This window comes from Sander lucioperca, chromosome 15, assembly GCF_008315115.2.
Source record: "Sander lucioperca isolate FBNREF2018 chromosome 15, SLUC_FBN_1.2, whole genome shotgun sequence".
Lineage (NCBI taxonomy): Eukaryota > Metazoa > Chordata > Actinopteri > Perciformes > Percidae > Sander > Sander lucioperca.
Window position 1 is genome coordinate 32,404,940 of NC_050187.1, and position 15,436 is coordinate 32,420,375.

General features: G+C 41.0%; 1 protein-coding gene across 4 annotated transcripts in view; it reads right to left on the reverse strand.

Moving 5' to 3' along the window:
• Positions 1–15,436, reverse strand: part of atrnl1a (attractin-like 1a) — a 326,334-nt gene that overhangs the window by 157,219 nt on the left and 153,679 nt on the right. For all 4 annotated transcript variants that reach the window (XM_031315944.2, XM_031315943.2, XM_031315945.2 and 1 more), the window contains 3 exons: positions 11,891–11,985; positions 9,496–9,574; positions 3,632–3,789 (listed from right to left, as the gene is read on the reverse strand). In XM_031315944.2, the coding sequence (XP_031171804.1) occupies positions 3,632–3,789; positions 9,496–9,574; positions 11,891–11,985 (332 nt within the window). The remainder of the gene's footprint in view (positions 1–3,631; positions 3,790–9,495; positions 9,575–11,890; positions 11,986–15,436) is intronic.

Genomic DNA, 15,436 nt, shown 5'->3' on the forward strand with positions numbered 1-15,436 from the left:
TATGTGTGTGTGCACATGTCTATTAGATCAAATATATCAGAGCGGGTCATTACCAATTCTCAGGACAATTTCTGATCCTCGCCCTGTTCTGGCGTCGGAAGCCACCAAGGTCAGAGGCCCGGACGCCGAGTGCTCCTCATGTTACACACGAGCACGTCTGACATGGTGGCGAGATAGGCCTCATTGTGGTAATTATCATATCACTTTTCAACCAGCAGATATATGGAGCTCTGATAATGTAGCATTAATGGGAAATGCATACGAGGGGAGCGATCGATGGACAAATGACCCATAACGAGGTGCCGGACACTCAGCAATAAACGCCGACATTTATATGAACCAAACGACTGTGATAATACAAGCTGATTGGGATGAAGTTTCCAAATGATGTTACCACTTGAAATCATGTGCACGGCTTTGATACATTATATCTTGGGTTTCAAAAACATGAGCAATTGAAAAAAAATAAAATAAATAAACATTTCATCAAGTGAATGGCTGGATACAAGCTAATATTGTGGCATCACATGATCAGTGGCAGAGTCGCTTTAAATCAGTGGAAGGGTTTTTTTTCCCCACAAAAAGAGCAATGGATGGATGGGTGGATGGATGGATGGGTGGATGGGTGGATGGATGGATGGATGGGTGGATGGATGGGTCCTAAAACAGAGGGCTTTCAAGCGGGGGAGTGGTGTTCGTGTCCTGGAAGAAGTTAGGGGGAAACAAGACTTTGACTCAGGAAAACGGGTGTTTGTGTCCTGTGTTTTAACCCAAAACGCAACCTTTTTTTCTAACTAGTCGTACTAAACCAACTAAACTCAAATGTCATGTGACCGGTCGTCACCTGACCGACCGGCAGCTGCAGTAATTTGGTAGGATATCATACGAATTGTGTATACATTTTCATACGATATCCTATGAACCCGTTTGTGACAATGCGTTAAAATTATGGGTTACACTTTACTTGAAGGTATCTACATAAGAGTGACATGACACTGTCATGAACACATGGCACTGTCATGAACACATGGCACTGTCATGAACACATGGCACTGTCATGAACACATGACACTGTCATGAACACATGGCACTGTCATGACTGCCATGAACCAATAACCATAACTTGTCATGGCAAAAACTGAATGACACTTACTAAAAGAAGCATTATGTCATAAACGTTTATGACTTGTTTATAACGTTTATGACACGTTCATGACAGTGTCATGTCACTCTTATGTAGATACCTTCAAGTGAAGTGTAACCAAATTATGTTATGTTCTTGTTATGTTACGCCCCATGATGGACAAAATCATATTAAAAAAAACAAGGTTTCATGGACTCAAACCTTTGTTGATCAATGTCTTCCTCATTACATATTTTTTATTTTTTTATTTATCTCGAACCATCAAGGTTGTAAAAACAAAACAAAAACACAAACGTAGTCAAATCTATCAGAATTGAACAAAGGATACGTTCGAGAAGGAGCAGGCGGAAGCATAATGCTTATAAAATCCTGCCCCTTTCTTCAAAATATCAGATTATTACAAAACCAAAAATATACTAATGTAATAATAGGCTAGTCCTTCATTTTAAAATTAAATAAATAGTTCACAACTTTTTTTCAGCATTTTTCTGCTACCTGGTGCACATTTTCTGTTTGAACATTTAAAAAAAAAAAAAAATCTTTTCAAGGGGGGGATGTTTGACGCAACGCATTTAGCCCTCAAGTCTCTTCACAACAATTGTTTTATCAGTCCTTCCAGAAACACTAGACACAAATTGGACTCAAGATGCGGGACTCGTGACCAATCTTCATTTTTAGGAAGCGTCTGATGAGCTGACCGTAACCTATAACCTTACTACGTAACACTTAATACGTAACGTATCTGCTGAGCCTATAACCTATGTATGTAACACTTAATACGTGACGTATTCGCCACACGCGAGAGAGGACAACAAACCAGTCCTTCCAGAAAAATGCGGAGTTTTTTTGTGATTGTTGCGGGCAAAAATCCGGAAACGGGAACTTGGAGAAATTGCGTGAACTCGGAAAAATTGCGGGAACTTGGAAAAATTGCGGGAACTTGCAAAAACTGCGGTTTCATCGCGGGGTTTGCAGCTTTTCGATGATGTTCACGTCGCGTAATTACGTCACTTCATAACGTCACTTCATAACGTCACTTCATAACGTCACTTCATAACGTCACTTCATAATGTCACTTCATAACGTCACTTCATAACGTCACTTCATAACGTCACTTCATAACGTTCCCATGGCAACAGGGGAAAATGGCTGCTCTTGTGTGGGGTAAACGCAACATTTTTCAACTTTCTGCTAAGTTGAAAGTGACTTGTGAGATGTGGCGAAAGTGCTGCGTATTTAAAAAAATGCGGCCCCCCGCATAAATATGCAGACTTTGGCTGATTATGCATTGAATTATGCGATCGCATAATCACGTTTTTCTGGAGGGACTGTTTTATTAAAATAAAAAGATTAAAACATGTGAGCCTTGTTGTTCAAAACAAGCTTCACAGTGAGGGATCACTTCATGTCTTTTAAATCCGTATTTTTGCTTCAACTTTTACCTAAACGTTTATGTAACCGAGCAGCTACTGTAGTCCTTTCCATTTATTCCCCCCCATCATCTCTCCATTCATCAGTCCATCCACTCATCCATGCATCCACCCTCTGCTTTATGGCTTTCTCTGTCACCAGACCTGCTGTCCTTTCTCCGTCATTCTGTCATTTTCTCAACACTGGACATTTTGACAGTTCGGTAGTCTCAACATCAGTTAACCAGCCAGCCTGTCTTAACTCTCCCCTACTTTCTCCATTCTGTCACTTCTTGACTCCATCCATCAGCACACACCCTGCGCCCTGCATGACAGTCATCTTAAAATATCACTGCTAAAAGTCTACTTCAATTTAATGGCTCATAAGGCTGCAGTGTGAATATTTAGTGTGTGTGGCTGCTGCCTGGAGATTTAATCCGGTGCTGCATAATTGATGGAGAGACGTTGGAAAACTCACAGATCATTAAATGTGATAGCAGATTTGCCAAACACTTTTCAGAATAGTTTATGCTCAACGTACAAAGCCTGTCAGGGCTATACGTTTTACAGAGAGACAGCTCCTGAAAACTGGAGATGATGATGATGATGATGATGATGATGATGATGATGCTTTTTCCTTTCTTCATCCAAACACTTAAACTGACTTACTTAGCCAGAGGACTCAATATTATGGCTGCATGTCCCTTGCAGAATTTTTCTGCACATCAGAACATATCGGGCCTAAAATAAAACAGCTATATTAAAAGGTTCCAGCTTTTCAATGTGAGCCTTTGGTGCTTTTTTTTAAAAAAATGTGTCGGCTATAAATTGATATAAAACCTTTCATTGTGGGATTTTTGTCTGAAAAAAAACACTGGGAACTTGTGGTCATTTTTCACTGTTCTAGATAGAAGAGTCAACCTTTAACAAAAAAATGATCATTAATTGCAGCCCTAATAGCCAGACTCTTGGCTTCAGCTTTGGTTAAAATGATAGTAAAACATCATCTCAACTGTCATTATCCTTCATCCTCTTCACAACCAAACCCCATGTTTCCTCACCACCCCCACCCCCTAACCTGGATCTTGATTGGCCAGCTGAAGTTGGACATATAGACGTAGAAGGTGATGTTGTGGTGAAGTCTGAAGTTGAACTTTTCACACGAGAAACTGTCACGGTGCTCCTTGATGTTGGTCCTCGCGATGATGGGCATCTCTTCCCCTGAGATGGTGCCAGCTGTGAGAGGCAGAGAGCAGTTTAAGAAAAATACAGTACAACAAAGTATAAAGAATCAGGATACTTAATCGGGTATAAAAAACACAAAACAATCAATACTGTAACAGAACTTTTTTGCATCTCAACGGTTTTCGGTGTCTATCTGGTGGGCAGCTAGCAGAAGCTGCGGTGACGTGGACAAGGTTTCTTCAACCCGATTGAAATCATTCTGATTAGAGATTCCAAGTAAACCGTTAACACACTACAACAGTAACAGTGACTTCCAGATCTGATGACATAATACATAGCAGTTTTCATAGTTTTTTTTCTCACTTAGATTGACTCAGTGGGAAATCTGACAGTCTTTGTTATCCACAATCCTTTTCAGGTCTTGCTAGAACTCGGTTGTGGCCACTCGAAGCGACTCTTTCACTCGTTTGTCACTAGAGGGGTTTTTCAAACAATCTGATTCAGCAGTGAAAGGGTTAATGAGGAAGGTGATCTGTGGCAGCTTTTTTTTCCTCGGGTTGTAGAATTTGTCCTCAAAACTGCTGCTGCATTATTTTTTATTTTAAAATAATTGGCAAATGTATTGGCAAGTGCATTCCATTTTTTTGTACTATCTGAAATGTTTCAAAAAGTAAAAAATAAAAAAAATAAATCCACCAATAACACAGCCCCCAGCCACACAGTAAGAGCCTCAAAGGAGCAGGCAAAGAGCTGCATACGGCTCAAGAGCCACAGGTTCGCCACCCCTGCTCTATAGTGACCTGTCTACTGATAGAAAGACTGTTCACACTTATCGCTACATATTTCTGGTTCTGGAAATTAACGAGCAGCACTGTTTAATGGTAATATTGGATTTACAGATATGTATATAAATATAGAATTAAAATATAATTTATTTTCCATCATGTATGTGATTTGAGATGGCCTCCGTGTTAGAGTTGGTAATCAGGGCCGTGCCAAGACACGGCTGAGAGACACTAAACGGTGAAGCCCGGCGCAAGTGTCTTTGCTATTTTAAGACCATCCAGCGCGCATGTCGTTTAAATAGCAAATGGACCTGCGCCCATGGGCGTGCTGGTCTTACAGAGAGGTGTGTTCAGGTGCATTTTGGTCGTATTGCTATCTTGAGGCAGCGGGAAGTGATCGCGCCATTGACCAACAAAAACCTGGTCTAAAGTCAGTAACACAGCATTTCATTGTTATTTTAACAGCAAATTAGTAAAATGCTCCTAGGCTTATGCACAGCGCGCACACACTATGCTTGTTACACACACACACAGGGAAGCGCAGCAGCACACAAACATGCAAAAGATTACATATAAAAATTAGGGCTGTCAAAATAACGTGTTAATTTCGATTAATTAATCTGAGAAAAAATAACGCGTTAAAAAAAATAACACAGATTAATCTATTCCATATTGACGTTTGACCCGGAGCCGTTCTAGCCACCATTCGACTGTATAGTGAAGGAGGGAGACGAGAATGTGCTGCCTGGATCATTGATTGGAACATTTACTTGTAAAAATCTTCTTCTTGCCAACCCTGGCTACCGAAATCTGCTGCCACTTATGTATGCAATTCATTTTGATTAATTAATCACAGAGTATGTAATTAATTAGATTACATTTTTTAATCGATTGACAGCCCTAATAAAAATTAACGGTTCAAATCCTCCATCATAATAATAGCAATGCGCCAAGGTACAACCGAGCCTGGCTTTTAAAGGGAATGGGAGATGATCTCTGATTGGTTGATTGCATGTTACGCCCAAAACACACCTATGATTAATGAAGACACTAAGTACAACCCTTTAGAACCATGCGCCAGACACACGGACCCTTTTTTCCGCCGTCAAACTAGCAAAAGTGGATTTGGACACACCCTAAACGCACCTACACCATGTGCTTCACGCTGTGCGCTTAGATCGTTAAAAAAAGGGCCCGTAGTCTTTTATGAGCTGCCTGATAAAGGTGAACAGGCAGCAGGGGCCAGAGACACACTACTGGGGTCAGGAATGTCAACATCCACGGTGTCCCAAAGTACGCTGTAAATGTCAAAATAGGCGTCTGGATCTTATTGTGGCCTTGTAAGCATCCTAGATGCAAAATTGTCTTACACAGAAATTTTACTATATTGCGATAAAAAAATACATATTATATGCAAGGCCGGATTTACCAGCGAGCCGATTGGGCCGGTGCCCGGGGACCTCCGACCACTAGGGGGCCTCCAAGACCCCACTAACTGTGTGGCCTCATCCTTTTTTTCTTCTTTTTTTTTCTATTTAAAATGAAATTAAAATAAAATTAATTAATTAGTGTGTGTTTGTGTGTATGTGTGTTAACAATAATTTGGTTGCACACAAAAAAGTATCATGATCAGTTTTTTGGCTGTTGACTGTGACTGATGACTACGAGTCAGGTTACCGCGGAAACTGGTGATAGCAGCAAGACAGGCGGTGGAGGATAGAGTGAAAGAGAGTAGAGGACATTGACAAAACAAACAACATGGATAAAAGATGGTGGAGCAGTGGAGCCACAAAACGGTAAGATAAAAGGGAGAAGGATAGCAGAGAGGATTTAATTAGGAGTAATATTCCAACCATCGACTTTTTTCAAAAGTCGTCTCAGCGCTAATAAAGAGCCTGGCGGCGCCTGCGGTGATGCTAGCGATGAGGAGTTTAGCACCACATCCAGCCTTGCTATTTCAGATCATAGACTGTATATTGACAGTCTATGTTTCAGATGAACAATTAGAACAACATCACCACCCTGAGCATTAGGCGGCAGAGACCCGGCGGTACGTAGCTACGTTACCAGTTTGACAGCCTCAAAATGTAGGTCTATCTACTACTTTTTCCACCTATTAAAGATAGCCGAATCTGCGTCAAAGCCTTCTGAATCTGCGTCCACCGACCCACCTAAATATTTTTTCAGATTTAGCTAGAGCCCAGCACCTCTGCTCTGTCCCCGTATGATATGTTGCTTTTTAAATCATGTAACGTTGTTGTATTAATAGACTGGTCCAGACCAGATACGCGGTCTAGGCTTATCAATGCATCATATGTGGGAGTCATTCTCTAGTTGAGGGTACTTTCACGTCATATTTCACATAATATTTTAAAAGTAGCCTATATCTTTTGTCTTTTTCCGTCAGTTCACTCCAGAGAATCGGTGAAGTATAGCGTTGTTGTTTTTAATGTTTTTAGAACCTTCCGCTGATTAAATCACTTAGGCCTATTCACAAGATGTTATGTTTTTTTTATTTGAATGTTATTACAGTATGTTGGTCTTACCAGTGAAGAATTAGTTTGCTGTGTAAGACAGAACGTGGTCATTCATATCAGACAATCGGACAGGCATCTCTGCAATGCCAAAATCAACTAACTGTACGTCTACATATTTAATACGGGTTTTGTCACCACCAAATATAATAATTTCTGCAGATAATGTAATACAAAAATGATAAATAAATAAAGTAGGCTATACTTCTTTCTCTAAAATGTAAAGTGTGCAAATATACATAAACCATAAGATAATACTGATACAGATTTTAAGGTGGAAGAAGGCAGTTCTGGTGATTTTGATGACATGCTTTTCGAAGAAGAGGTTGCTGTCAGAAATAACTCCTGATGTTGTGGATATGTGAGGAGGGAGACAGAGTGCAGTTATAGATGGTGAAGCAAAAGTTGTGCGATGTTTTGAAGAGGAATTTGGGACCGATGATGATTGTGTCTGATTTGTCACAGCTAAGTTTGAGAAATTTGGTGTGCATCCATGATTTAATTTCACTGAGGCCAATGGTCAAAGTGGAGTGAGTTGCAGTGGTGATAGATTTGATGGAGATGTAGAGCTGAACAACATCGGTAATGGCGTTACATTGTCAGGTGTCATTACACATCAGGAAATTATGACATAGAATAAAATAGTTGCCATACATTAAGTTGTGCAACTTAACTTTGAGAACTACATTTCATGCTGAGAGTGAGCTGTATGGGCCTATACGTATATATAAGTTATACGCAACCTGTTTTCATTCATATATTCGAAACACAGCTCTGTTACACTTTAGGCTAGTAGATGTTGATCATCTGTTTCTCCGTGAAGGGGAGAGACAGTGAGAGAGAGTAAAAGAGGTGCTCAATAATCAGCTGTTTTTCCGAAGTCAGCTCTTTAGGCTGTATTTACATAGATTTTAATCTGCTTTATTGCAATAAATTCTGTTGATTTTGTTCTGTGATAGTTTCAATTTTGTCCTTTGTTTTATAGATATTTATAGAGTCACAATTAACATCACAAGAAATGGAGTTGGAGAAAGTGGTTTTGTTTTAAACTAAAGAAAAACCCACAGCTTACTTTTACTGTTTCTAAAAATGTAGATGCTGTGCAAGTTTGGGCCATAAATTCTGAAGGGGGGGGGGGGCTCCAAGATTTTGTGCCCAGGGGCCTCTGCATTCTAAATCCGTGCCTGATTATATGTATTAAAAGTAATGGATTTTGGATGGGTTAAGGACTGTGGCCCATCAGCCGAGCTGCTTTCACTGTGAACGTCCTTGTAAAGATACTTTTACACAGAAAGTGGTAAAGCGAGCAGGTTGAGTGAAAAAAAAGTCTTGATTTTAAAATGTCAATTTTGTACCTTTCATCTCACGCAGGCAAATTGTGTCGGTGACACGTCGCAGTAATTCAGAGCGATGCGTGTAAATTCCTCTCAGCGCTGAAGTGGTCTCATTTCAGTATCCTACAGAGCACTATCAGCATGTGTTAATGACTGAGTTCTTCAGACGTTGCGAATAAAATATTTCCACCTCCTACTTTATCAGGGCCATTAAACACTCCGTAGTAGACGGCACACAATCACACACACAGAAAAGGCCCAGTCCCAAACCAAAAGAGGCTGTGGGCCCCGAGACACTGAAAGTAGAGTGCTTTTATCTTAATTGAACTCAGGAGGGGAAATGTGTAAAAAAGCCTAATGCCAAAATTTGAAAATAGCTTCTGCTTGTGTTTGTCAGGAGGGGGATTCTCCGGGAGGCGAGCAGGAAGTGGATCTGACCATTTTACTGAAGGACACTTGACCACTAATGAAAGATACTGACTGTGTGATATCTTTAAGACTGCTAAGTGGCAAAGCTTAACAACCAACCACTGCATTAAATTCAAGTCAAATGACATGTTCTATCGCAGCTCACTTTGTTTCATTAGACAGTACTGAAACGTCCTATTATAAAAAAACTAATGGGGTGTTTTTAAAGGTCCCATATTATGCTTCTTTTTTAGGCTCCTACTTGTATTTTGAGTTTCTACTAGAACATGTTTACATGCCTTAATGTTCCAAAAACACATTATTTTTCTCATACTGTCTGTCTAAATATACCTGTATTTACACTCTGTCTGAAACACTCCGTTTTAGCGCCTGTCTCTTTAAGACCCCCTACTGAAAAATTGGATTGGAAAATGGATTGAGTGTTTTGATACTTTCACGGTATTTATATAGTATTTACAATATGGGACCTTTAACTGTTTTTAGCAACGTTATATGTTCTTTATTAAATTACCATTTAAAAGTCTGCTTATAGTCTAATCAGCCAAAATGAGTAAACTCACCTGTGGGATTCCATTTGTTTCGCAAGGCCTTTCATTTTTAATGGACTTCAGAGAATCGGAAAATCAAACAAAAGCATTATCAGGACAAGTATAAATACGTGAATGTGCTCTCTACCTGTTGAGCTTAAGGACCAAGTGATGTTGAGGTTGAAGTTGTTCGAGGCGTTGATGGACATGTCGAGGTTCTTGTTGGCCTGAACACAAAGACAGAAGAAACACGTGCAGGGATGGTGTTACTGAGCTGGACATAAACAGCAACACTTGTGGACAAACTGATTTTGAGCTAAAGTGGAAGCAAGTGTTACACTGTGGGGGATGAAAGCGGAAGATGCAGTCAAACACAATGCAAAGCCTTGGTTCATTTATTGATTGCTGGGTGGATTTTGCAGTTCATGTATATACTTTTTTAAACTTATTTTCCTTCCAGTTTGCCGCCCTTTTGCACTTTGTGTACATTTATAAAGTTCAACAGGAGACTTTTACTTGAGCCTCTCCATGTTCTGCTCAACTTGTGTCACCTAAGGCATATTTAAATCTATTGGCCTCTTTTTGTGTCAGTCCATTGATTTTGTCTGCAACGCTGCATCGAAAATTCCACTTTGAGTTGTATCTGAACACAGCTTCAGGCTCTAAGGAAGAAAAGCAGGTACGATAAAACTCAAGATCAATGTTGACAGCAGATTCCTACATTTAGAGAGTGAAAGTTCGATAGCTTCTTTTAAAAACAGACTTGGGGGCATCCTGGTGTTCAAATTGTCCTCCCCACACATCAGGTTCCTTACGACATTGACCGGACCAATTTCAGTTGCGGGCTTTTGTCTCATTGACTTGAACATATTTTATTAGAAAGGTCTGATTCAATTTAACAAAGTTCCGATACAGAGCATGAAACTCAAAAATATTTTTTTAAAGAAGAAGAAAAAAAGATAAACAAGGCCAACCAATCAGTCGTTTGATAAGTCTGGCTCAATGTACATTGTCGGGATAATGCCTGACATCCGTTGAGCCAGATGTCCCTCCTCTCGTACTATCTGCGCTATCGGGACTTAGCGCCACCCAGGACGGTTGTGCTTGGTTTAAAGGTCCCATGACATGGTGTTCTTTGGATGCCTTTATATAGGCCTTAGTGGTCCCCTAATACTGTATCTGAAGTCTCTTTTATATAGGCCTTAGTGGTCCCCTAATACTGTATCTGAAGTCTCTTTTATATAGACCTTAGTGGTCCCCTAATACTGTATCTGAAGTCTCTTTTATATAGGCCTTAGTGGTCCCCTAATACTGTATCTGAAGTCTCTTTTATATATGCCTTAGTGGTCCTCTAATACTGTATCTGAAGTCTCTTTTATATAGACCTTAGTGGTCCCCTAATACTGTATCTGAAGTCTCTTTTATATAGACCTTAGTGGTCCCCTAATACTGTATCTGAAGTCTCTTTTATATAGGCCTTAGTGGTCCCCTAATACTGTATCTGAAGTCTCTTTTATATAGACCTTAGTGGTCCCCTAATACTGTATCTGAAGTCTCTTTTATATAGACCTTAGTGGTCCCCTAATACTGTATCTGAAGTCTCTTTTATATAGGCCTTAGTGGTCCCTTAATACTGTATCTGAAGTCTTTTATATAGGCCTTAGTGGTCCCCTAATACTGTATCTGAAGTCTCTTTTATATAGACCTTAGTGGTCCCCTAATACTGTATCTGAAGTCTCTTTTATATAGACCTTAGTGGTCCCCTAATACTGTATCTGAAGTCTCTTTTATATAGACCTTAGTGGTCCTAATACTGTATCTGAAGTCTCTTTTATATAGACCTTAGTGGTCCTAATACTGTATCTGAAGTCTCTTTCCCGAAATTCAGCCTTGGTCCAGAATTACAGCCACTAGAGCCAGTCCCACAATGAGCTTTCCTTAGTATGTGCCATTTCTGTGTCTGTAGCTTTAAATGCTATTGAGGAGGAGAGAGGGGGGGCAAGATGGAGGGTGGGGGTGTGGCCTTGACCAACTGCCACTTTTCTTGTTTGCAAGCCATGATGTCTCTCTCCTTCTCATGGGTGGGCCAAATTCTCTGGGCGGGCAAGGCAGAGAAAGGGGAGGTAACCTTTCCCCTTATGACGTCATAAGGAGGAAGATTCCAGATCGGCCCATCTGAGCTTTCCTTTTCTCAAAGGCAGAGCAGGATACCCAGGGCTCGGTTTACACCTATCGCCATTTCTAGCCACTGGGGGACCATAGGCAGGCTGGGGGAACGCATATTAATGTTAAAAAACCTCAAAAAGTGAAATGTTCATGCCATGGGACCTTTAAAGAAATACAAACAAGCCAGAGCGTTTTTTTCCCCTCTACCAGAATAGACAGACGTCGGACCATACCCCATTGCTGACACAGCACTGCAAAACAGTCGTTTGATGTTTAAGATCAGAAAAGTGTCACAAGTATGAGAAATATTAGTCAGATTTACTTGGAAATACTTCCTGTTTTCATCCTAGATTAAATGTAACCCCCCCTGGTGTTACCTGTTCAGGTGTAGCCATGAAGTTGATGCTGGTGTAGTGGCGGTCGTCTTCCTGAAGCAAACTGAAGGTAAACTGGTAATCGATCAACAGGTTGTCTAGGCAGCGGCGAGAGAGACAGATAGGAGAGAGAGACAAAAGGAATCTAGTCAGAAAGCAATACACTGCTGCTTTATTAGCATCACAAGTCAGATGTTCTTTGTGGCGACGTGTTTCAGTAACAAGGTTCTTTCTGGGGTATGTTTTCATTTTTTGGTGTAATTTAGTCAGAATGCCAATTCCAAATAAAAAACCTCCACTCCGGCTCTTTTTATCGACGACGCCATCAAGCACAGACAGATTTATGAAAGTCAAAACATAGACGCTGACCGCGAGTCGATATTCAATTAGATGAATAAGAGTACAGTGGTGGAGTTTTGGTCAAAGATGTCAAGCAGTGACACAATAAACAAGGAGAGCGTATGTGCGTACGATCACACGCACAGATATGTTTTATAAATATGAACACGAGTGCTCAAAATCAGGATGCCATTTTCTTAGACAAGCAAGCGGTCTGATCAATAGAACATGAGTGAGAGTCGAAATGATCATGTTCTATCAGAGATTTAATCATTTTTTGAAAGCGGCTCCTATTGAGTGTCTGGAAGCTGCTCAGCGAGACAATGACCAATGTATAGAGGAGGAATCACAGTGATTCAACATCTGGACAGACAGCAGGAGCCATGCTGGGTCACCTTGTCTACCCGCCTGATGGGGGAGGAAAAAAAGGGGTGGGGGGAGGGGGACACACCGAGGAGGAGGAGGGGAGAGAAAAGAGGGAATAAGAAGAGAGAGCAGCTACAGTATGTGGCCATGAGAGGATAACAGGGTGAGATGATATTTTTTAAGTTAATCAGCGTGACTGCTGAGTGCTAACCCTTCAGGGCAATCCAGGTGTGAGAGAGTGAGTGAGTGAGTGAGTGAGTGAGTGAGTGAGTGAGTGAGTGAGTGAGTGAGTGAGTGAGTGAGTGAGTGAGAGAGAGAGAGTGTTAGTGTGAGATGCATCCAGGGGCAGCTCAGGTAAAACAGACTCAGACAGGCAACAGTTATTCTTTATCTGAAAGAGAAGTTTTTACACTATGGGTCCTGTTTTTATATAGCTGTGGCCATCAATCACACCAGTTATTGTAGTATTAAATCTCACTACCATAGTTATTAGTTAGATTCCAGTAGGTCAGTTAATGGGAGCTGCTAGACAATCAGTTAAAGCACTTCTTAAAAACATGCGACTTTGACAGGTACCATGAGTCTGTTACTACACACCACTTCTTAATTACAAGTGAAGAGTAGAAGGTTATAGGTAGGTTAATATGTTCTATTACGTCAGTAATGGCGGGAATAGCAATCCAGTGCATCCAATCGTTGCGTCACTGCCTAAATTCTATCTATTCTCAGCTGCACAGAGAAGCTGTTCAGCAGTCAACAGCCAGTGTCAGTCATGTCACTAACTGTACAAATGTCGTGAAAAAGAACATCCAGTGCTGTTGCAGGTAATCTGTTGCTGTCTAACGCTGGCAGCAGTCAGCAGAGACACTGCAGGAGCTTTTCAACTTACAGAGCACAACAACTTTGTCACACACTGCGCTGAGACAGAGACAGAGAGAGAGAGAGAGAGAGAGAGATGTTTAGTTATTATCACCTTCCTTTCAGCTTTACAATCCCGGGGCGTCACCAAGACGAAAGCAAATTATGTTTGACAAACACTCTTGTTTTGTTCAGCCTTCATGGCAAGTTAGCCCGAACAGCAGATATCATCAGATCAAAGACAATATTTTTCCCAAACATCCCTCTTCCTCCCTCCCTCCCAGGCAGACGTGCACTGCTGCTACTCAGTTGTTTATCCCATAAGGGTCGTCAGTACAACTTCAGAGTATTTGGAGTTTTTAATACTTTGTGTGTGTGTGTGTGTGTGTGTGTGTGTGTGTGTGTGTGTGTATACTTATGTGTGTGCATGTGTTCACTTCTCAATGCATCCTGTATGTACTCATCTGTACACGTGCATGCGTGTTTGGGTGGTTGCCCACATCTACCTGCTTGTGCATGTGTGTTTGTGGGGGTTTACAGGTGTCTGCGTAGCTAACCAAACACGTGCGAGTACAGCACAACAAGCTCCACCGGTCCCTCTGTGTGTTTCCAATATGTTTGATTTCAAGGCTGTTGGGAACCAGAGCACCAGCCAGGTTTAAAAGTTCATCTCGTCTAATTACGAATCCCATCTGAGAAATCTGACAGCCGTTTCACTTAGGCAAACTCAATTACACGCGTGCAAGTGAAAACTCTCACTCTGGATGAATCGTATCAAGTTATCACTAAAGGTATGAGCTATTCCCAGAAGAACTGCAATAGAAATAGTCCATGCCAATTTCTCAGGTTCACAGATGGGTGATCTTATTACCATAATATGGAAGCTGATTCAGCCTATACGAAACAAAACACTGAGGATGGGGAGTGAGAAGGCAGAAGAGAAAGCCCTCACCCGGAACGTAATCGGATATTCCAGCAGTCTGCTTCGAATTAAGATGTGAATTTACCTACAATGCCAGTTTTTCAGAATCTCTTGCTAAGGTTTCAGTTAATGCTTGTTAACAACTCATTATTTCCCATTTGCAACACTGCCAGGCAGAGCGCAGGCCAGGCATCACAGCCTCACCTCGCTGAGAAGGCAGGTTAGAGCCAGGGGAGTAAACACAAGGACAACACAGAGTCCCCATCAGGCCTAAATGGAGGTCAAGGTAACCTGGAGGTAATGTATGCATGAGGTTCGGTGACCCCGATTTATTAGAAACTCACTGTTCCTTAACCCCACAAAGATCTCTGGGATGGCTAGTCACAACAATCACCAACTGGAGACTAGTTACTGATTCTAAGCACGCAAAATGCCAGGATACACATGAAATCAATACATTTTTTTTTAAAGGTGTTGGTGATGGTGTAATAGAAGGAGCTCAGTTACGCGCACGTCACGGTGCAAGGGTGTCTGATAAAACGGCACAGATGGAAACACCTGCGCACTCAATATTCCAATCGACAGAGCTATTTAAATAGAAAATGTTCTTTTCCCAGTGGGGTCTTCATCAGTTCAAACGCATTCACAATGGTAACCACAGTGTGGCTATGCCATCACGACTGGTACCCGGTTCAACTTCACTACCTCGTAAACGGCTGCCGGTCGCCGTAATTCCATAGGATATCATGCGAATTGTTGTGCATAAGTTTTCGTAGGATGTCGTACGAACCCGTTAATGACAATGCATTTGCAGGGAACCCGCCAAGGGTTCTCAAGCAATAACACATACGAACGGATAGTTCTATAAATACATAAAAGGAAAATATGAAAATGTTGAACATAAAATATAAATACAGATATTATACCCCCACAATATTATATTCCTTCTCCTACCTACGGTATATCTCCACACGTCATACTCATATATTGCAATATCATCATCAAATACAACTAATTGAGCTTTGAAAATATTTTGGTTGTCAGTGTCCCTTAATACATTGCAA